This window comes from Leptodactylus fuscus, chromosome 2, assembly GCF_031893055.1.
Source record: "Leptodactylus fuscus isolate aLepFus1 chromosome 2, aLepFus1.hap2, whole genome shotgun sequence".
NCBI classification, from domain to species: Eukaryota; Metazoa; Chordata; class Amphibia; order Anura; family Leptodactylidae; genus Leptodactylus; species Leptodactylus fuscus.
In genome coordinates, this window is record NC_134266.1 from 29,400,241 (window position 1) to 29,425,268 (window position 25,028).

Consider the following 25,028-nt stretch of genomic DNA (forward strand, 5'->3'; position numbering starts at 1 on the left):
CATGATTTTTTTTTTTTCATTTGCAGAATATCCTGTTGTATCTCTTGGCACATACAACTTAATTATGAAATATATCATCTCTTTCTTACTAGACTCAAGGGTTTCCACTTAAGCAGAATGACACAGTAATAGCTCTGAATCTAATAATTTGCTTTTGTATTTTTTTAAATCAATATATAAACCACCTTTTCTTTCTGCACAGATGTGGTTTTTGGTAATGAAAAAAGTAATTCAAGTCTGTGTCAAGTAGGTCAGCCATTAGGAGAATATTCCTACTGCGTATTTCATTACTTTTATAAGGTCCCTTGCTTATTTATGACTTTCAGACTTATTTGGGCCATGAGGTCCCAGTTCAAATTTTAGTCTCTTTGGTTATTAATGTCATTAATTTACGACAGTTGTGTGTTTGCCCTATTAGTAATGATAAAATGATTAAGTTATCAAGCGCATGTATCGCTCATGGGGGTTATTTAATTTATAGTTTTACCTGCCGCTCACCCGTACAGTAAGATCATTTTGATATTTAATATGTATTACCCTATAGACTTTTCTTCATGCATATGACAAAGCTGAGCTCACAGATCCTGTGCGACGACTCAAACTGGAACAGGTTTACAAATTCTGTCTGTACATAGACATTGTAAACTCAAACCACAAGTGTCAAATTTATCAATGCCCTCTGAGCCAAAGGGTAGTTAAAATGTTATTTGCATTGTTAAAATTTGCTGTATTTGTACATAAGAGCAATATATCTTATTGTGTTACTAATTGCATCAGAATTCCATTGATAAATCTCTTCCTCTGTCTCTATGGTCCCATATTACGGAGCCATGAATATTCCATGTGTCGCTGGTAGGCATCAGAGCAATGAGGCTAGGGTAGAATCCCTGTGTAATATTGCTTGTGATGGAAGATGCCTCCATTTTTCCATGTGAAAAAATGACTTCTGTCTTCAGATGAATTGGGGACATATAGACAGTACAGTACATATAGAGCCCTTTCACACGGCGTAAGCGCTCGGCTCATTCCGAGCCGTACATGTGAGCGCTTCTAAATACTTCCCTTTCACTTCAATGGGAGCGCGTGTAAAGTCGGCTTTACGAACGCTCCCATTGAAGTGAATGGGAAGTGTTTAGAAGCACTCGCGTGTACGGCTTAGAATGAGCCGAGTGCTTACGCTGTGTGAAGGGGCCCTACATAGTACAGTATAGTTTTCTATGGGCCAATAGCACAGATTTCCTTACTGATATGTACTTTTTAAATAGGTTTTTTAGGCTAAATAATTGATGACCTATCCATATCCATAGGATAGGTCATCAGATAAAGATTGGCAAAGATCTGACACTGAGAAACATGGCCAATCAGCTGATTAGAGAAAGCACAGTACCAAGTACAGTGCCGTATATTTTTGCAGCAGTCGTGCTTGGTAACATTGCTCAGCCCATTTACTTGAATGGAAAAAAGCTATAAGGCCATGTGATCTACGAATGTGACGTCACATAACTTAAGCGGAAGTGGCTCAAAGAGAGAGTAAACTGCTGTTTCGAACAACTGGTCCACAAGTGTCCCAAGTACTAGACTCCCACAGATCTAAAAGCGATGAAGTATCCTAAGCATAGGTCATGAATTAATTAGACATGGAAAATCCCTTTAATTGATCTGCAATTTGGTTAAGTATTTCAATTTGTCTTGAAAACAATTCAACTCAATGTCATGATACGCTAACAAAAGTCTTTAAAGGCTACAATTCATCCTTCCCCCAGACCTATAGGCACAAATAGTATATTTAGCATATCAATATAAGTCATGATATACACATGTGCAACAAAAAAGATAGCTAATGGAGGACAAATCTGCAATCCGGTCATGTACAGATACGTCCGCACTCCAATTTGGTTATGGATTTTAGTTTCTGCAGCGACAAACTCCAGTTTTAATGATAATGGCGTCTTGATGTTGTTGATTCTTTGAAGTTTTAAGTTATCAAGCGCATGTATCGCTCATGGGGGTTATTTAATTATTCAATTATTTACTTATTACTAAGACTGTATCAGTTGTTGTAGTGTTAATTGGTAATAAGATATAGTTATACTTGTGTAACTGCTAATTCATAATTAATTAGATCCGATGATTTAGCATTTATCCACTTTATTGAATTTTAATATTTTATTTTATGTTATTTATTGCTTTTGAATAATTTGTAGTTATGAAATATGCAAATACTTGAACAATTATGAGCTCTAAAACAAATATAGCAATGCTCTTTTCATTACTTTAATAGTCTCAATATAATGTTATTGTTGGAAATGTTCCTATTAACAGCAGGAGCAATTTTATAGACATGGTGCCAAATTCTCATTGGATGCCATATAGTCCCAACAAAGGCTTGAAGATGAATTTTCCTCCTTGAAGCATATCATTGGGTTTTATATTGATGGATTGACAGGGAATTTAACCATTTGCACACTGATCATTATATATGTATTTATGTCTGGCAAGTTGGCTTTAATTCCACAATGGTATGACCTAGCAGAGGTTGCAGCTGCATAAGACTATGCAGGTACAGGGGTTGACTGTCAGTGACAGTTGGACATCCCAAGGAGAAAGCAAAGACTGTTTTGCTTTCTTTGCCTTCCTTATTGCTACTCAATAAATGATGTGCATATGGAAGTTTCCATATGCAATTTCCTCCCAGCATGGCCGTCCATGGTGCTGGGAAACTGCCTGGGTTGTTGGGTCTTAGAGGGTTCACAACAGCTCTGCAGTAAGTTCTACTAGGCTGAATTTTTCCTCGTAACTGTTTGAGCCCCAGTTAAAGGAAAAATCAACAAAAAATTGAATTTCCCAATTTTCCAATTTTTTTTCATTACTTTATGGCCACGGTAGGGAACCTTTGGCTCTCCAGCTTCTGTGAAACTACAACTCCCAACATGCTCCATTCACTTCCATGGGAGTTCCAAGAATAGCAGAGCAAGTATGCATACTGGGAATTGTAGTTCTGCAACAACTGAAGAGCCGCACGTTCCCTACCCCTGCCTTATGGGGTAGGGGGACAATATGTTAAAGGAATAAAAATGGATACAATGCAATCAAATAAACAAAAAAAAATTGTGAATGATTTACATTACACAGTGGTAAAATTGTTAAAACCACTAGACACCCACCCACAATTTATCCATTTTTATGGATAATAAAAAAAATTGGTAAAAATTAAATATAGCAAAATAAATAAAGCTCTATGTATCAATTCAAAAATACACAAAAAATATTTGAACTTCTCAATGAAAAAAAGTGTTATAGGCTTCAAGACTGCATGTACCAAAAATCCCCAAAAATGTGTCTGTAATGAGCCAGAGAAAATGAAAATGGTGGGGTAATGAAGTGGTTAAAAGAATTCGGAGTTGGGAAATGTAGTATTTTCGAATGTAAATATTTCTCAGAAAATAACCTGTAAAAGTTTACTTTTAGGATGACCCACGTTTGTAGAATTATATTCCTTCATGTAAATTTGGGATGAAAAAAAAAAAAATATGAAATGAAATAACAGTAAATTTGGAGACATCAACTAATGAATTGCAGTAAAATAACAGCCCTATAGCGCCAGCTGATACTTGTTTTCTGTGCTGACAACACACTGGTGATGTGCTTTCAGATGGTACCCTGTTATGCAAGCATGTCACCACATGGAGGCTCGAATGGAAAAACATTTTCTGGCAGTGCTTCATATTGAAATGCCTCAGGTGCCAAATAACACAGTGGAAGCTACATGTGAAGTCGCTGGCTGTCACACAGTACTGGGGTTGTGGTTGCAAATATTTAATACGGTACATATGGTTTGATTTGTGAACACTTTATGTAACAATGCTTCAAAAAACACTAATATTTCAACTTCAATTCGGATACTTTATATTCACTGAGATACTGTAAGCAAGAATTTTTGACTTAAAGGAATACATACCTTGCCAGAGGACGGATGTGGCTTTCCATAGTCAATAAAGTGAGGAGTGTATGAACATTTAACACATTATCCTGAAAATAATTTTAAAAAGGACTTTTCACATCCCCAGGGCACGTCATGTAATACGCCACTAGAAAGCCGAGAGTGCGATGAATTTGGCTTTCCCGTTCTGTGTCCCCACTGAAGAGCTATCGGTGCTGTTATTGTAGCTCTTCACTGTGAGAAGGGTGTTTCTGACAGTCAGTCAGGAACGTCCATCTTCACAGTAGTGTCTATTGCGCTGTACCGTTAGAAAGGACATTACTTACCACCCAGCGATGACGTTGAACGGTGATGGACGCACCCCAGCCCCCCCCCCCCCAGTACTCGTCTATGGACAATCCAAGGCACTACAATCCAAGGTTGCACTGACCGGCTTTACATGCTCTACATATAAAAATCCCATTCCAAGCTGTGTTTTTAATAAGTCATATTGCTGGTTATTTTATTATAAAAACGTAGGATTTCACAGAATGAAACAAATATTCCCAGAACATCAAAAGTTGTTCAAAAGTTTTGTTATGCTTTAAGTATCATGTCAAGTTGGATCGGGATGTTGAATTTCAATGTTCTTTTCCGCTGTTGATATTCTTCTGTAATGTGTGGTTGGGATTAGCCAGAATCCCATCCACTTTGCAGGTACTGTGAAACATCGTGGTCTTTGCAAAATGGGGCCCCTAACTTAAAGCTCCTGATCCCAATATGGGGCCCCTGATTTAAATACTCAACAGAGAAAGAATGGAAAAAATAAGAACATGCAAGATTTTAAAGAATAAAACAAATATTCCCAGAAAATCTAAAGTTTTGTTGTAATAATAATAATAATAATAATAATATAATAATAATTTTTAATTTATATAGCGCCAGCATATTCTGCAGCGCTGTACAATTTGTAGGGTTCAAATACAGACAGAAAGATACATAACAAAGAAAGTCATTTCACACAATGGGACTGAGGGCCCTGCTCACAAGAGCTTACAATCTATGTGGTAGAGGGGGTGACACAAGAGGTAGCAGGGGCGGCATTGCTTATACAGAGGTCAGACAATGTTGTAATAGAGGTGACTGTCATTACACAAACATAAAACTTTATGAGCCATCACTAGTGGTGTCCTGTAACATGTGGATGGAGCTTGGACAGATAAAGTTAGCCTGAAATGGCATCATATCATGTGGGGAAATGTGGGAGCGGGGACAGAGGAGGGTTAGATTTTGGGGGATTCTAATTATAGTATGGAAGGGTTTACATTAGAAATTGTGATAGGCCTGTCAATAAAGATGTCTTTACTTTGCGTTTGAAACTGTAGAAATTGGGAGTTAATCTGATTGTCTGGGGTAGAGTATTCCAGAGAAGTGGTGCAGCTCTGGAGAAGTCTTGTATACGAGTGTGGGAGGTTCTGTCAAGTCAAGCTTCACCGGAACGTTGAATTTCAATGTCGGCTTCTTTTCTTCTCAGAACCAATACTGTAAATAAGCACCAGAGGTTTCTGGCTACAGTTCACTCTTCTGCCAGGATACAAGGGGGCTAAGAGGCTATTTGACCATAACTTTTGGGGGTATATGTGTGCCTTAAACATACAGGGCTAAGCTACATTGGCTACAGGGTCTGTAGTAAATGTTGTAAAAATCTATTCTTCCTAAAACACAGTATAATTTTTCAAACACATACAAAATTTGCAGAACATTGTGTCATCCCTATGTATTCCCCTGCCTCTAATCTAATCTGCTATTATTTATTCTTTTCCTCTCATGCAATCATTTGTTTCCAGTGACTGCTGTGAAGAATAAAAGTAAAGGTGAGTTCCGTCTTAGCATAGAATGAGTATTATATAGATGAGCTGCATTGTATATAACTGTATACAGTATATAATGCAGACCTCATGTAGTAAAATAGTACTGTAGTTAAAAAGATGTAACGTGCATGAAATATGCAAGTGCAATTGGAGAAAATTTCAACCTTTGTGGTTAGGGTGAAGTCACTGCTGGCTCTAAGTGGACATAACGAGGCCCTTGGAGACAGATACCTAATAAGCCCCTTGTCTACCACATATTACGTAAATCACTATGGTGACCAGTAGTCCCTGGAACCTGGCCAGGTTTGGGAAATTCCATGTGGCAAAGGCTTAAACGACATTGAAGGGTTTGTATAAAGAGAGGGAGTAGCAATGAGCTACAATGGCCACCAGCTCCCTAAGAAAAACTACAAAGGCTGCAATCACCAAGACCCTAAGTGTGGGGTCACTTGTACATTGAAAGTTAATATTGCATATGATGACATAGATAATCAATTTTTTATTAAAAATATAGTAGCAAATGTCTTCAGGTGGAACAAAAATTCCAGTCTTAACCGATTCCTAGATACACACAAGACTCACCAGAATTACTCCGAGGCTCCGGCTTCTTAGTAATTCTCATGTACATAGGTGGACTGGCGTAGATTTGTGATATAACTCATGCTTCTGCTCACTGGTTGAAAGAGTGGTGAGCAGGGTATGGGCTAAAATTTGCCACTATGTGCAAAAAATGAAGCAAGATGAGGCACATTTTTGGCCACTTTCTAGATGCTTCTGTCTTGCGTTAGGTTCACATTAGCAATCGGATCTCCGTCATTCAGGTCCGCATTCGGTTACCCACACAAACCCCATATAATGGGGTCTTCCGGGTTTCTGCCTGGTTTCTTCAGGTTTTATACTGAAAGCAGCGGAGAGAAAAAGTCGTTGCCATCAAAATAGTCCTTGCCAGACTATTTTCTCTGCGGATTTCTAGGTGGAATCCTATGGAGACTCCAACACAGATGTGAATCCAGCTTTAGTAAATGTGGGCTACTTTATATGTGCTGAAACTTTAAGAAATGTTTTCTGTGCACAAAAAATTAAGTATTTTTTTATGGTTTTAATTTATGTTTTGATGAGTAAGGTAGGGTTCACACTACCATTGGTGTTTGTTAAAAAAAAAAAAAAAAAACACCCCTATCATAACGGACAGAAATGGACAATAACTGTTGGCTATTAGTTACTGTCCGTTACATGTCCATTTCCCCTAGACTTTAATGTTAAAAAAAATAATGGACATTTACTGTCCATTTTTTCAAGCGGACAAAAAATCCTACATGCATGGTTGTAAACAGACACTAAAGGACACAAGATAAAATCCCATTGAAATAAATGGGAAGTGCAAATGGACCAGCTAGTATCCGTTGTTAAAATCTTGTATGGACAATAGCCATGGACACTGTTGAGCGGACACCAATGGTAGTGTGAACGCCCCCTATAAGTGTTTACCTAAAAAAACACAATTGGTAGGGGTCATAAAAGTGCAACACCCCATCCAATAAATTTAGTGTCATTTGTACTATTTTTAACACTATAAAATTATTATATTATATTTGACCACAGAAAGGTTGAAATTCTTAAAAATAGTTATAGATTTATACAAGGGCATGCTGAGCATGAGTTTATAGTCAGCCTTTCGGCTATGCGGTGGCATGCAATTGCATGATGATGCATGGGTAGCTGTCAGTAATATTTTAAGATTCACATGTCATAGAACAATGCAATGTACAATGCATGAAATAATCTGCTATACTGTATATGATGTACGCAGCCTGAAAGAACGAATAGGTAGATAGAAGTTATACAGCTGAACTAAGGAATGTCAGATAGTATTTCTGATGCTTTTACTTTTATTGTACAGTTATAAAAAATAAAATAAAATTTCCTGATCGCTCATAAATCGCCAAAATGATTAACTAAGAATTGGATTTCTATTGGATTTCTTATAATCTCATGTTTCAGGCCGGATCTTACCAAGTTCGAGATACTGCATTGTATCTATGCTAGCACTTTAAGAATTGTGTTTGCAATAATATTATCCAGCAGGTCACTTCTCTTCGCACCAATATTTTTGGATTCTCTTTCTTACATGGTCTTCTGTTTTGGTCCATTTGAAACCAATATCCAGCCTGCCATCCAAATTGTAAAATACTCCGGATTATACAGTATGCATGTTCAGATTTATACTAGGACTACAGATCAGAAGGAGTACTGTGTCTTTTTGGTGTACATTGACTTATAGATTGTACATGCCCTGATAAGTATTCTGGGAAAAATATACAAATAAGTTCTCCTGGGTAGAAAAGGGAAAACTTGCTCTAGTGCCACCTTTTGGAAAGTAGCTCACTATAGATCAATGATTTTCCAATAAATTAGTTCTAGAGAATCTCCATCAAAAGGAAGAGACCCAGGAAGCTAATGTCCCTTATCAGTGTGAAACAGGGTATTAACTGCTTAGGTTAGAGGTCATAGATATTGGTAAAAAAGGGTATTATTCCTTCTTGAGGAGATTGTCTTTGCAGACCACTGTTTACTATGCAGGGACATATAGATGATGTATGCCTTGAAAAGGATTCTGGGAAAAGAATGTAAATAAGTGCATGTGTTCTAGCTTGGCTTTAATCCCAGATCATGTTGCTATAATTCTGGAAAACCAGGTATTATTCGATAGAAAGTTACTATCCAAAAGTTGTTACAGCAGGTTTTCCTTTTTCAATCAAGGAGGATGTACTTGCATATGCTAGAATTGCAGCCATCTTATAACACATTCTTACATTGAAGTTTCGTTGTAGTAACCTCTGGGAATATCACTTAATAATATTTTAGACATAAAGAAATTAGTCTCAATCAACATTGTGAAATGTAAGAATTCTATATCCAGCCTATACATGACTGCAGTGGTGTCCATTATTCAGATCCATCAGGTGATTAAAACAATCCACATTAAAGTTTATCTTATGTTGGATATCTAAGGAAGATTTGAAATGTTAAAAAAAAAAAAACAAAACCTGAAGCTGAAAGAAAAGGTCTTCTATTGTATTTTAATATTGAGGAGAATGAGAACTCCATTTCCATTTTGTATCCATTGTCAGGGTCTGAGGTTGCTAGGTGGGGTGGCATAGACACTCAAGTCCAATTTCTTCAGTCCAAAACAAAGTTAGAGTTTATTTTCACTCAAAAAGGTATTGCAGAATCAAAAGGAAACAATACAAAAATAAATACCTGCCCGGCTGGGCGCTAACTAAACATAGAATAGGTGACCTCACCTAGAGTATCAGAAATAAAAAGCCAGTAGAATCACTCAGGACACAGCTCCAAAAATATGACCTCTCTGTTGGCTCTCCAGCCAAGCTCTACCAAAGTGTTGCTGCTGGAGCTGGCTTCTTAAGCCTCCTTGAAGAGCAGACTCTCTGCAGCTGAGTCGCTGCTGGAACATCCCCAAAGTGTGGACTGGAGGGGGGTGGAATGACAGGTCCCACTACCAACCTACCTGCCATTCCTAAAAATCCAGCCTAGTACTGAGTATTTACCAAAATGCTTAGCAGACAATAGTTATCTGCAGAGAACAAACATTCCTGGAGTTTTCTCATCTCACCCACCTTAGTAGTCTGGGTGAGATGTACACCCCCTCCATTACCTGACCAGCCATTGGCTTACACCATCAATAAGGGAAACTTTAATGCCTGTTTTCTAATTCTCTGTGATAATAGATGATCACCAGTAGTGTGAACTTAACTTTCTATTAAAATCTTACAATATGTAACCCAATTAAATTAATATTTTTTTCACAGTAAATAGTGCAGAATTATTTGGATTCCACACTATTTCATGTATAATCCAACTTAATGGACCATAAAACAGATTAATCATAAAAAGATTCAACTGTGATGTAAAAGAAAAGAGACAAACTATTACTTAAAGAATTTTGTTTGCAGGTGAAATATATATAATTTCACAATTTCAAGAAAATTAATAATAAATTAAATGTGTTTGTATTCTTAGAATCTGCTGTATAAATTTGACCATTTTTTTTCCCTAAAAGTTCCCTGGTCACAGGAGGTAATGTAGTTGCATCATTAACCAGCACTCCACATAACATGTACACCGACAGGCAGGCAAACTGAAGAGACAATCAATCAAATGGTGATTTTCTTTATTTCCTTCTTTTGTCAAAACTTTTATTTTATTTTATTTTTTAAGTCCTTACATTTCTTTTCATAATGGTGAAGTGGTGGGCTCAACATGGTGCACTACAATGATGATCTCTTTTGGGGTTGCGCATTATGCTGTTATCTGATAGAATGTGAAAATTAAGATATAGATTTCTAAACATAAAGAAAATAGATATTGAAATAATGTATGCTACCATATAGAGAAGGTAAAAGATACAAGTGAACTAATATATAGGATACAATAATTCTAATATGTACAGTCATGGTTACTTTTTAATTAGAGATAAGCGAGTAGTATTAGATCAAGTAGGTATTCAATAGAATACTACGGTATTTGAAACACTTGTTCGAATACTACTCCTATTCACAGTAAAGATTCGATTCACAACCAGCATTGATTGGCTGAATGCTATACACAGTATAGCATTCGGCCAATCAATGCTGGTCAATGCATTCCTAAAAGAAAATGTCACCTCCCGCATAATGCAAGCTGCCATCTCTCCTGACTAGCAAAGAAGAGCCTGCTGCAGAACCAGCATTCATTGGCCAAATGATATACACTGTATAGCAGTGATTTTCAACCTTTTTTGAGCCGCGGCACACTTTTTACACTTAAAAAATCCCGGGGCACACCACCAACCAAAATGGCACAAAATGACACTAAAACAGTACATATTATACATATAGTTAATAATATAGATTCTAAATGGTTGATTCTTTGGTTGAAATAAACTGCAACAAAAACGCTGCGTTTATGCAACGTGGGGCCTCAGCCTTACGCCTTCTGCATACAAGTGGCACGCATGTGGTTTTCACTGATATAAACATTAAAAATTAATTGACAGGGCCACAAATGCAGACAGATATAGGGTATGTATAGGACAGATATAGGGTAGGTATAGGACAGATATAGGGTATATATAGGACAGATATAGGGTATATATAGGACAGATATAGGGTAGGTATAGGACAGATATAGGACCTGCTCTATAATTTTCAGCTCTTCAATTTGGCCTAGATACACAGCCACAAAAAGAATGGCTGTGTATATGGGTCCTTAGAAATGTATAGGTCTGTACTCTTATCCACAGTTGTGTATAAAAAGTCTGGTCATGTATATTACAGGTTACAACTCAATGTGCCTCATAGTAATAGCAGTGAACCCCATCATGTCCCTCACATTAACCCCCTGTGTGCTTTACATAAGGGATACTGATATGTGAGACATATGGAGGTGATAAGTAAATATCTTCATTATATAGTACCCCCATATGTCACACATGTTATTATCTCTTATGTGAGCCACACAGGAGTTAATATGAGGGACATGATGGGGTTAATTGCTATTAATGTGAGGCACATGGAGTTACTAAAACTAAAGTAATAACCCCAAATGCCTGACATTCATAAGAATAGTTACTAACCTGGTGTTTTCTTTTACTTTCACTTTGTTCAGCTTCCTCTCCTCCTCTCCTATTCAGGGCTGCAGACGGCAGGAGCTCCTCCTCACATGTAGCAGCAGGTCCAGGGAGCCCTTATCCTGTGCAGTGAGAGGCTCACCTCTGATTGGTGGGCAGGGAGAGAAGGGGGCGTGTCCTACACCTCAGCTCTAGCTAGCAGAGCAGTGAAGGGACGCTCCGTCTACATTTACACGGGGACTGGCTGCTGTGCCAGCAAAATAGGTCTCCCGTGCCAATCTTGGCATGCGTCTGGGGAACTTTCCCCGCGGCACACCCGACCATGTGTCACGGCACACTAGTGTGCCGCGGCACACTGGTTGAAAATCACTGCTGTATAGCATTCGGCCAATGAATGCTGCTTCTGCAGGACGAGTAAGTTCACATTAGCGCTTGCCTCCCATATGGAAGGAGTCCACAGGAGGACCCCCCCCCGAATGGAATATCAGTGCAACTGCAAGCGTTGTGCAGTTAAAGCACACGGACACGTTATAGTCTATGGGGTCCTTGCACTTTAACTGCACAGTGCTCCTCCTAAACACTCTCCTCCTGCCACTCATGGGCTTGTTGACTCTCCTTTAGTCGAATAGTGGTTTCTCCTGAAATGAGCATTTTTTCCCATAGACTATAATGGGATTCGATAGTTGATCAAGATCGAGTAGTCAAATATTGAGGCTCTACTCGAAACGAATCTCGAATATTTCACTACTCGTTCATCTCTAGTTTTAATTCACTACCCTCTGCCTTCATCTAAATATTCTGACAAGGCAAAGTTCCTTGTTGTTGCCCCTTAGCAAAAAGTGTCTGGAATAACTTCTAACTTTACATACTCCTCTACTAAAGTGTTTTCAAGAACTTTTTAACTTAAAATTACTGAATGTGACTCTAATTGTAGATTTCCCCTCTAAAATCAGTGACAGATTTTTCACTGATTCTGATTCTGCCTGATTATTTTCAAATATTGAAGCTGAATACTGAAAAATAAATGTCCTGCTTGATCTTTGTATGGATTGTGTGGCTTATTCATCCACAGAATGCATGTCACACGAGAAACCCAGCAGTTTAACCCATTTATCTAAGTCTAATCAGTGGAAAAAATGATGGTGAAAAGTCAAAGCTCAGTTTTGCTTTGACTTTCTGCCAAGGCAGACCAGAGTGGTGGAAATAGAAGATGAATTTGAGACGTATGTGCACCTTAGATTCCTAGTCATGTAAATCCAGCCTTAACTAACAATTCCACTTAGTATTTGCTGCATTTTTTTGATCTACTTTCTGGTCCATACACTGTGTTAAAAATTTCTGATTGGAATGGTGCCCGGGTATTGGACCACCACTAAACTCAAATTTATGATCTATCCGAAGGAGAGTTCATTCATTGACAGTCTTGGACAACTCCTTTAACCAACTTTAACCTACACCACATAGTATAAACATTGTGATTTTGCCATGGTGTTTTACAGTACCTGCAAAGTGGATTGAATTCTGGATAATCCCATCTAAACCTTGAATAAAAATATCTGCAAAGGACATGCTACGATTTTAAAAATGTCACATTTTTTGTAAATTGCAACATATCAATTATACCTACGGAAATGCTGATGTTTTTTCATATAGGTATAATTGAAGCAAAAAGTCTGCAGAGGAAAACTTTGAGGAATTTTTGTAAACAGTGTTGCAGGAATCAAATCAAATCAAATCAAACAGGCTTTATTGGCATGTCTGAATAGATAATTTGGCATTGCCAAAGCTAGTAAAGTGATGGGGGGGGAGCTGGAGTCGAGGGGGAGAGTATGAGGGGGTGGGGTGGGTGATTTGGGGTATAACAGTCCGTGGAGTCTCATCTTCCTCTTAGTTGGTGATAGCTGTATGGGGGTGGGGGGGTGATTTGGGGTATGATACGTCTCCACCACTTTTTTTCTTGAAGTGCATTTTGGCTGCGGCTTGCTATGTGGAACCTTAGCCTCAAGGAGGACTCAGATATACTTTCCAGTTATTGTTCAGCTGTTTCTAGTAGACACTTGTATAGTATAATAATAAACCACCACTGAACAAAATTTCTTTAAATGAAAATATTTTTGAAAATCTGTTCTGCCCACCATCCTGGACTACAAAGACCGTAGAACATCTACAAATATAACAAATGTTTGCTCTACTGTTCATCGATATGTTGAATTACAAAGAAAATCTTCCCAAAATACCCGTCCGACAATTACTGTCATTCCTTTGTTTACTGTACTAGCAGAGACTGATTATACCATTTATTCTAGAGAGATTTATGATATTTTTACATATAAAAGTCAATGTAAAGTTGTCAAGCTTTGAGCTCTATCACTATAAAACAGAATTAAAGTGCAATTATACCTAAATAACATTTTACTGTTTTTGCAAGATTTGCATATAAATATTCCACAGTCCCAGAAATGAAGCTGTGATGTATTTTAAAAAAAAAATTCCTTTTCCTTTTGACTACAAAAATGGTTTATTTACAGATGTTTGTAGTCTGAGGCATAACTTTTCTGACAGGTAGAGGTGGCAGCAGGAGGCCACAGCAGGGGTGGACTTTAGGGATGGAAAATAGAGCCGCACCTGGGAGGAACCGTCCACTATACACTATTTAAGATTCATGTAAACATATGAATTGTATCAATCCAAACAGTGTATTAGGTTGCCATGTAAGGCTATATTCACATCTGTATTGGAGGGGCATGTTAGCTGTGCTTTATCCTCCCACAAAATGACAGACTCCATAATGCAAACCTTTTATTACACTCTTGGGTCTCTTCAGACTCCACAGTATAATATTCCAAGGCCCAGGGGAGAAAAAATAAAAATTAAAAACAACTAACCTTGCATACCTTTCTGTGGCTCCAGTCTCCATTCCCACATCAGCTAACCTAAGACTGAAGAGACCTCAGAGCATAAGAAGGAATAATAAGAACACATCTGGCATGACTAAACATTGCAAATATTGGCAAAATGAATCTCATGAGGTTTACCCATCACTAATCCCTATAATACAGATCTGAGGTCAGTCTAAGTCTCTATTCAGAACACGTTTTTAACATCCGTTTAATAGATGTATAAAACTGATCGCCGGGTTTCCGTCCCCTGTCCAATTTCTTGGGGCAGAAGATGGAAACCCTACGGATTGGCTAAATCGTAGACCAGGCGCAGGTGTGGATCTGCCCTTGTACTGATAAAAAAAAATTATATATCAAAAACGTTTAGGCACCTCAATCCAACATTTTGCTCAAGGAGTCTCTACACTGACCCAGCTGTACGACAGAAAATCTCTAAATGATCCATGTGTCAGCCACTATGTCTTGTGTTGCAATCAGGTCACATATGAAGTATGAAACATGGACAGCAGCTAGAACACAAATTCTGCAACTATCTATAAAAGGAGCCTATCCTGCCATCTATTAGATGACAAAATCAAAGTCAAACTAGCCCTATGTATGTAGTTTTGGGTATTTCCAAAAGAATAGTGTATATGGTAATAACCAGGGCTGAAGAGTCGGAGTCTCATAGTTAGGCCAATTTTGGGAGGATGGAGTCGGGGTCTAGCAGTTGAGCCACTTTTCAGTCGAGTCAGAGAGGGGAAAAAATTTCTGACTCTGGATTCAGTATAAAATGGTTAAATATTTTTAATTATAATAAACAAGTATTAATATTGTACAATTAATGAGATACGTAGCTTGTGATATATTTAATTTAATAGGAATTCAGTCAATAGCTTTTTAATGAATTAGATGATTTTTACAGATTTTGGTTATGGCTGCCATTTATGAAGGAGTCGGAGCTGGAGTTGGACTTTTGTACAACAGAAGAGTTAGAATCAACGGTTAAAGCTGCCGACTCCATAGCTCTTGTAGTAACAATGTTCTACTCTTTCTACTATATTGAGTAGTTTGCCCAAGGTGAGAGTAAATGACTGCAAAGGATCCCATATCACTGGATTATCTACCCGATAATAAGATTGTAATATTTCTAAGGTTCTTCCATGACCTTCAGAATAAGTGTTATATCGTTCATTCATATCAGTCACAGATAGAAAAATTGAATACAGCAACGTATCTATAAATACTATAACAACTAGTGTGATCTGACCGATCGATATGCCACTTTGAGCCTATTGCGGGTAAACAAAGCGAAGGGGAAGCTAATTGGTCCTCATGACAGACCTTGACTTTATTAGGACACTTTCAGTAAAGGTTTGGAAGTTTCAATGCACAAGGGGACATAGGCTACAATAAGATAATATAAATCAAATCCCCCTACAGTATTATTTTATCAGAGGCTAATTGGATTCCTGCAACCCTCAAGAAACACTTAGAGATGACAAAGCTTTCAATATTCTTCTGACAGAAAACAAATTTATTTCTTTGTACCCATAGGTACGAAGAACTCCTAAGGCCAGGCACATTCTGTACTATAGGATTTTCTCTTCTGTGACTTCCACCTGAGTTGATCCAGTGTTAGCTACAGTGACGCCGTGGGAAAAAGTTTAGAATAATTATTATTACGGGATATTGTTTAAAGGAATCTTCTCTAAGAATGAATCATTACAAGATGTACATTCACACCATGATGTGCCATAAATTGGGTTTCCATGCATAGACTTTGAATATCAGGGACTGTCTCGTGAAGATAACCCCTGTCCATATTCATTATTGGGAAAAATGGATATCATGTGGGTTGATGAGACCCCCTTCTATAAACCAGAATCAACAGGCTCTATGTAAAACTGTGTCTGTTCTGGCACACTTGAGACATGATTACTCTTATAGTATAAATAAGAAAGCTGATTTGTAACAATTTGTTACAAATTTTCCAAAATTTTTAGATTCGATCAATTCAGAATTTTTTATGATTTGCCACCCATGAATCATTAGTGTACTCTGAGGTCTCTTAAGATCACAGAATATAAATTATTCACCATTCCTCATGTCTCCATTCTGGCATGCTGTGTTCATTCCCAGGCATCTTTCAGACTCCTGGGTGAGTGGTCCGAGGCTCTGGGGAATACATGAGACATTTGATTGCTCTAAGGAGAAGGGCGTTATCTCTAATGTAGTGCATACATTTACTTTTTTGTATTATCCTAAAAGAGATCTTCACAGGCTATCTTGCTGATATGGGCATGCTATGTAGATAGATCCCTATTGTATGTAGAATTGTAGTACAGATCATATAGGAGCACTGGATGGTAATTTTCATAACTTCATAACATATCCTCTACATGACTGCCATTCTTTTGAAGGCACTTTTATAGGACTCCAGTGAACACATCTAACCATCTAAGTATTTTCCTTTTTTAATTACATTTTGCATCTTTTCACTTTGAAATTGTCCTCTCACTCCAGTGGACCACAGTGGCCAACCAAGGAACCTGGGAACTATGAGTACTATAGATCTCTATTAGAGATGAGCGAACAGTAAAATGTTTGAGGTTCGATATTCGTTTCGAGTAGCACCTCAATATTTGACTACTCGAATCGAATATCGAACCCTATTATAGTCTATGGGGGGAAAATGCTCGTTTCAGGGGTAGGCAACGTTCAATCAAATTATACTTACCAAGTCCACGAGTGAGGGTCGGGCTGGATCCTCCGAGAAGTCTTCTCCTTGCAGCGTCCCCGCGGCATCTTCCGGCTCTGAATTCACTCTGCCAAGCATCGGGCCTGGATAGAGCCGACTGCACATGCCCGCACTACAAGCGGACATGCGCAGTCGGCTCTGCCCAGGCCTGATGCCTGGCAGAGTGAATTCAGAGCTGGAAGACACCACGGGGAAGCTGCACGGAGAAGACTTCTAAAGGTAGGAGAAGAACCAGCGTTGATTGGCCGACTGTATAGCATTCAGCCAATCAATGCTGGTTCTGCATCAAACTTTTACATTCAAATAGCGAGTGGTACTCGATCGAGTACGAGTATTTCGAATACCATAGTATTCGATCGAATACCTACTTGATCGAGTACTACTCGCTCATCTCTAATCTCTATGCATTACGTAGAGACCAAGACAATTTCAAATGTATTTTCAACAATCTCTATCATTAGACGCCTTTTGTGCCAATACAAGGAACTTGTACCTGATGAACATAAACACTTTAGCAGGATTTTATGGGCCCCCAATCACTTTTTTACGGATGATCTATCCACAGGATAAGTTGCTAGAAGTCTGACTCATAGACCCCACGTTGATCAGCTGATCCATCTGCTTTGGAGTACCAAAAAAATTTACTGCTGGAAACATCGGGAGGCAATTCTGCTCCAGTTCAGGTAATAGGTGCAGCTTTCTCCACTGGGGTACTAAAGCGATTAGGAGCAGAGTCGATCAGTGGTGACAGGTATCAGCCCCCCACCTATCAGATACCAGTGACCTATTTTGTGAACAGGTTATCCGTGTAGAATATTGATTGGGGGCTTGCAAAAACCCATTTAAAATAAATCTTTATTCCCTCAACTAGCCCTCTAAATGAAATTCAAAGTAGACAGATCATGGGTTGATACTTTAGTTTATTGGTGGTGATGTGTTGATAGACTTTAAGAAAATGTGTCCTATCTTAAAGATGACCTTACTGTCCTCTAAGCTAGGGAGTGTTATAGATCATCTGAAAGCGGAGAGTGCACTTAATTCTGCACACTTTCAGTCTTGCCGGTATCTTCCTTTGTTGCAGTGTTGTTAGTTTCAGCTAACATTGACAGTACAGAGTTATCAATAGATAGAATTAATGGCATCAATATCTCTGGAAAGGGGATCGGCAAAGTTTAGTGAGCCCAATTCAGTGACCCATCAGTATTGCTATGGCATATACCACTCCTTACCTTAGAGGACATGAAAGCTCCTCTTTTACTTAAAAACTTCAAAACTTAGTTATGGTATTTCACGCAACTCTTATATCGATGTGAAAGGGCGACTTATGAACATAATTGGATCCATGAATATGTGTTATTATAGGCACCCCATTCGTGTGCATTGTAGCTTATTTCAAGTACGACCCACATCGTATTTATCTTTCTACTTTGGGTTTGCCTTCTATACAACCCATTCATGCCTATTACGCTAAAATCATTGAATGAACTGAATTCTGAGACGATTGCGAGTTGTACAAAGTAGAAATAAAAAATCTAGCTTTACTACAGGAATTCCACCAAGCCAGCATTTAAATAGGATTTATAGTGAAGGAATTACTTGAAGTTCAAGACCAATATTCTTGAGTTTATGATGCCATGCATGGTACCAATATCATGCAATTTGTCCCACTGGTAACAATGGGGAATATTGATTGATGCCTGTGCATGAATAGCCTTGTAATTATTAAGAAGGCGAAGGACAATCTGTCTGCCTCCTGCGCCGGGTTAAAGCCGTGTGTGTGCGCCTAGATTTTGTACAAACATTATGTGATCTCTATTCATTTAAGAGGTTTCTAGGTCAGGAGCAAAAATAAGTACCTACTTGTAACAATAAATCCTATTGGCCTCCTATTGCTTTGGCAACATAATTTCATGGTTGCCACAGGGAACACACTGCAAGGCTTTTCTATTTAGCAATATCCATCTCTTTCATTTCTCTCGATATTGAACATTTTCTACATTAATCTATTCTAAATTGTGTTGCTGTTAGGTCATAAATAATCAGATTTCTTTCCTTTGACTTCTGCTGAGTATTTGAGTTATAAATTTCAGCTATGTGCCGGTATTGTGATCCGACTAGTATTTTGTGTACATTGCTTGGCTGTTTGACATTACTTAGAAATCTGTATGCATTGTATGTGAGATCCTGAATAGCAGCTTTACTTCAAGGTTATTCCCATTAATCTTTACATTATAAACTATTAGAGCATAGCCATAGTTGGAGGTTTACGGAGTGCATGGATATGTTTGATATCTATTTTAATGTATAATATGATAGGAAAAATTTTTTTTTCCGAAATGTAAATTTGGAATATTATGACTTCTATTTCTCATATTATGGTGTTTACCCATTATTAGAGATGAGTGAACAGTAATATGTTCAAGGTTCGATATTCGTTTTGAGTAGCCCCTCAATATTCGACTACTCGAATCGAATATCGAATCCTATTATAGTCTATGGGGGGAAAATGCTCGTTTCAGGGGTAGGCAACGTTCGATCAATTTATACTTACCAAGTCCATGAGTGAGGGTCGGGCTGGATCCTCCGAGAAGTCTTCTCTGTGCAGCGTCCCTGCGGCGTCTTCCGGCTCTGAATTCACTCTGCCAGGCATCGGGACTGGGCAGAGCCGACTGCGCTTGTCTGCACTACAAGCGGACATGCGCAGTCAGCTCTGCCCCAGGCCCGATGCCTGGCAGAGTGAATGAAGAGCCGGAAGACGCTGCGGGAAGCTGCACGGAGAAGAAATCTGGGCTAAGGTTACAAATTTACTATAACTCTTGCCAGAAAACTGAGTAAGGCTGGGGCCCAACAGGCTGGAAATGCCACGATTTCCTTGCAGTGGAAATTCCGTGGGAAAAATTATGGTGTTGTACAGTACTTGCAAAATGGATGGGATTCATGCGAATCTCATGCCCACTTTGTGGAACAAAATACCGCATGGACACGCTGGGATTTCCAAAACCAGTAGCTTTCCCATAGAAATAATTGTAATAGAAAATCAGCGGAGGAAACTCTGTAAACTTTCTGTTCAAAGCGCTGTGGGAAGAACTGCAGTGCATTCACGCCGCAGTTGTTTCTGCTACGCTTTAGCGCAGTGGTTCTGGCCCATGGAACCTTAGCCTAAGGCTACGGTCCCACATTGCGGAAATGCAACTTTTTTTGTTGCAGATTTTGTTGTGGTTTTTTGAGCAAAAGCCAACAATGGCTACAAAAGGAATGGGAAATATAAATAAAGTTCTTATACTTTTCCCTTCTGCTCAATCCACTCCTAGCTTTAGCTCACAAAACCGGAACAAAATCTGCAACAAAAAAAGCTGCATTTCCGCAATGCGGGGCCTCAGCCTAATACCTGAAATTTGTGCAAGCCCCTGATGGGCAGAAGAGCATGCAAAGCACACTGATAGCTGCAAGGGATCCCGATAATGATCTAAGAATAAAAATTGACAAAATTACTGCACATCTATTTCTACATCTCCTTGATGTTGGAGGTCAGAAATAAGCAAGTATGGCGTACATCTATGTGTGTATATTTAGCATATGTGTTTGTATATGTGTATATGCTATATATCTGTGTGTATAAACTGTTTTGTTGTTACTGCATGCATGTCCTTAAGTGTTCATGCAAGTCTTAGTAGCCAAATGTAGGTTCCCAGCCGTCCATGGAGCAGGACCCTTGAACTATCACTTCTTGTCAGTTGAACAGCGCTCAAACCTCAGGGTGTGGATGTATTAGTGGATAAGTGCTTATGGACTCAGAAATCTCTTCTCTTCCTTACCAATGATCCAACCATTAACATTCTAAAATGATTATATGGTGGGAAAGGATGGGAGACAAGGGCACAATTTCTTTTATCTTCGTAGAACTACATAATGCCTTGTCTTGGCCCTGTCATCATCACATTCAACAGATCAAGCATAAAACGTTGTCAAGTTCAAAGAGGACCTGGATGCCTTCCATGTCGAGAACAATATTACAGGTTATAGATTCTAGATTTTAAGGACAAGTTGATGCAGGGACTTCATACTGACCGCCAGATGGGAGTTGGGAGGTATTTTTTTCCCCTTAAATGGAGCAATTGGCATGAGCCTCATGAGGTTATTTGCCTTCTTCTGGATCAACACTGTAGGGGATTGCAGTGTTATAGCTTGGACTTGATGGATTGATGTCTTCATCCAACCTCATCTACTATGTAACTATGCTTAGATTCTCTAGCTTGGAACAATTTCAATAGCATGTACATGAATTTGTCAAAAATATGAGTCATCAACATTAAATATCCTCTCGTGAAGAGCTTCAATACCCATGTTTTCTGTAATTTCATGTTTTAAGTGTCATATTCCATGAGATACACAATAGGACACCAATGTAAATGGTCTTTAACATATCAGACATCGCCACACATATTTCACAGTTGTCTTCAGCTGAAACAGCTTTTAGTGCCGATCAATGTACACCTTAGTTATACTCATGTCTAGGTGTACTACTAACCCTACATATGAATTATCTGTCATACATGAAATATAGCACATGTTCATTAGGTGACAACAAAATTTGTACATGCATGTTACCCAAGCCTTTACAGCTATTTACCATATATTGCTGCTGGCATTTCTTACAATGATAATGTGCAAAGTAAAATGCAATGAAACATGCAGGTAGTGCAAAGATCTGGAGATTAGCTAATGATTTGCCAAGGTCAATCGCCATCGATCATGAATCTTAAGTCATTTCTAGAAGGAGACTCATTGACCAATTGATTAACTGATGCAGTTAATTTGCCTATTTCTATCAAAGACTAAAGATTCCCAAACCCATTTGCAAACTGAAAATCATGAACTTGACAGATCAGCTCACTAAACTCTATGGCGGCTAACATTATACCAAAGGGAAATGCTTTGGTTTGGAAGTTGCTGACTTGCAGACTCTTCTAGTAGTATGTCAAAATGGTTTTCATCATAATCTTCTAACTCCTGGGACCGAAGCTCAATAAAAGTTTTTATTTGACTTACGATTATGGCTGTGAACACATAAGCAATATAGCATGAAACCTCACTAGTATTAGAAATATTGCTCTTTGTTCTGACGTAGCCATCTTTAACTTGAATCTGATAACTCGTTGCACCACGAAAATCCACAAAAACACAAAAAACAATGGAAAAGTTGAATTACAGTGACTAGCAACTTAACATGTTAATAGTTATGTTAAACTTGGCAACGTGTAGACTGCCATGGGTTGCCTTGTAGAATAAAATTAACCTGTTAAATAGTTAAAAGAAAAAAACTAAACCAAAAAAACAGTGATAGAATTTCTGTGTTTTTATATATAAAAAAATCTATCAAATAAAAAATAAATGTGACCCAAATTGTATCAAAAGATACAATTTGTTTCCTAAAAAGCACACAATTATGCAACATCATTATAGCTATAGGTTAGCTCACGTAGTTATATATCTTGTACATTGCTATATATAATGTACCTATCGCTAGGTTGTTTTGAGTTTTCTGAACTCCTTGGACTCATTCCCTGGATTCTACTTATTATTTCAGTTAGAAATCCAATTCAATTTCCAGTAGGTAACGGAGATGACTCCTATGCCACATTTTTCTGTAAGAACATTAATGTTCCCGTGGATCATTATGCTAGTTGTCAACAAGTTTAACAGTTCATCAGTTCTTGGCATAAAAAGGTGTCAAGATAAGAAGCCTTAGTGAGGTAATGAGAGTCTTCAAAAATAGAATTAAATTGTATACCAAACGGTATTAATATAATAAAAACTGGATTCTGCTTTGAGCAATAAAATACATTTAGGTAAAATATAAACTATATCAAATGAATTTATTTTAACAGGATTGGACTGGTCCATAGCTGACCAAGAGAATCCACTGTGGTACACTGACCTGGGTAGACCTCCGGTTTACCCCGATATAGCACAGTGAACTCATTGTACTTTATAGAAATACTCAACATACAGCATCCCAATAAGACTATGCGCCTGTATTCTGTATGAGGTAGATTATAAAATAAATAAATAAATATATATAAGATGACATTGTACTTTTTTTTTTTTTGGAGAGGAAAAGATTAACGAAACAACCTTGGAACACAACAGGTAAGGAAGAAGGGGGATGGGGAGAGAGGGAAGGGGAGAGGAACAAGGGAGGGAAAAAAAACAGAAAATAAGGGCGGCTATAAACAGTAAAAGCCTGTTGAGGTCAATTTGAAATGAATGAGGGCAGCCTGTTAGTGGCACGGTGGGCGGTGATGTTAGTAGAGTCGTCAACGTGAAGGTAATATGTATATTGTCTAGATGGTTAGAGTAAATCTCATCCAGGGGAAATTGCAAAGTATTGAGTATTGGGACCACCGAAGGGCAGATTCTGGCTAAGAGCAACTATCTGGCCACCAACCAGGGGGACCACGTCTTGAGAAAAGCAGGTCTAGATATGGAGTTCCAGTGGGCGATCTCTTCCAGTCTAAAGATATCAGAGACCTCCCAATGTGGTCTGAACTTATCATGAGGGAGACAGAGAAAAATATGTTTTGGGATCAACACAGCATAGATCCTATCTACAGCATTGAGGATCGCATTCCAAAAAGGTTTAATTCGGGGACAATGCCACCAAATGTGTAAGAGATCTCCGGTTCCGGCCAAGCACCTTCAACAATTGTCAAGAAAGGAGGCACCATGGGCACCATCCAGGATCCGCACCCTATCTTCGGGGGCAAGGGAAATACCCAGGTCCTTTTTCCAATGGGCTAGGAAGCCCAGGTGGGGGTCCGCCGACAAGGATAGAAGAAAGCAGTAGAGGTGGGAACAGGCACCTCTTAGTCTAGCACATTTGGTAGATAAGGATTCCAGCCAAGAAGGCCGTTTGCCTACACTAAACTTCATCAAGTAAGAATCACAGGTGGCAGAGAACTCAGATTGTTGTAGAAAATTCGATAGAACTAGGCCCATTTTTTGCAGAAGCCATGAAAGGGATGGGGGCCTATCTTTTGTGAAAAAGGAGAATAAGGTATGGTGCTGTATCTTATTTCTATATATTATAGACACATTGGGTGGCTGAGGGTAGCTGACATAGCATTAGAGTCAGACCAGTATACCTCCTCCTTGCATCCCATCTTTTCAATCACACTGCACAAGCCCCAATAATAAATCATCTTGCAGCATCTTGGGCCTCAACCTTTGTCCCTAATATGGTCACACAAATATGCTTATACCACACTTGTGTGAATTAGAACAAAATGATAATATTATTACTAGGGTTGAGCGATCGGGATCGGGAAAGATCGGATCCCGATCAAATTTCACGATCGGGATTGGGATCGACTGGAAAATGATCGTAAATCAAATTTTAAAAACGGTCCTGAAATCTCAAGATCGGCTCAACCTCATTTATTACTATAGGACTGCATACAATCTCCAGTAAGTGTAAGTAGGTAACTATTTTCTTGGATAATTTTTTACATCGTTAAAGTTTTGACTACTGTCTTTTATAGTATGAGACCTCCAACTTTTCATACTCATTGGGTCTCATGTGCCTCGGTTTCTCAGGCACTTATAGCAATGATGAGTTGGTAATAGTTTTTTATATACTCATCCTTTCCTTGCTACGCTCCCCATGCATTGACATTTTTGTTCAGCTTGAGAACTTGATCAAACTATAAAGATCTTCAGAAAATAGGGAAAGGAAAGCAGCAACATAAAAAATCATTTGTTCAGATAAAAAAATGAATCTGAAATTCATTCAAAGCTGTAGCACATAACAGGCTGGTATATGAAATAAGAACATGGCAAATGGGAGAAAACATGAATTTGGGTTCACTACCAGCTCAGTTATAGGAAACTGCTGGTACTTGCTAATGGCAAATACTCTGACTGGCTCGCAGTCACTAGTGCGGGGCCACAGGGGTCAGAATCGGGCACC

At 38.5% G+C, this 25,028-nt stretch overlaps 1 protein-coding gene across 3 annotated transcripts in view; it reads left to right on the plus strand.

Annotated features, from left to right (window-relative positions):
* The window catches only part of CADM2 (cell adhesion molecule 2), a 1,317,105-nt gene that overhangs the window by 943,695 nt on the left and 348,382 nt on the right, over positions 1–25,028 (plus strand). For 2 of the 3 annotated variants that reach the window (XM_075263548.1, XM_075263550.1), the window contains exon 2: positions 5,767–5,793. The exons of the other annotated variant lie outside the window; for it this stretch is intronic. In XM_075263548.1, the coding sequence (XP_075119649.1) occupies positions 5,767–5,793 (27 nt within the window). The remainder of the gene's footprint in view (positions 1–5,766; positions 5,794–25,028) is intronic. 3 annotated transcript variants of the gene reach the window in all.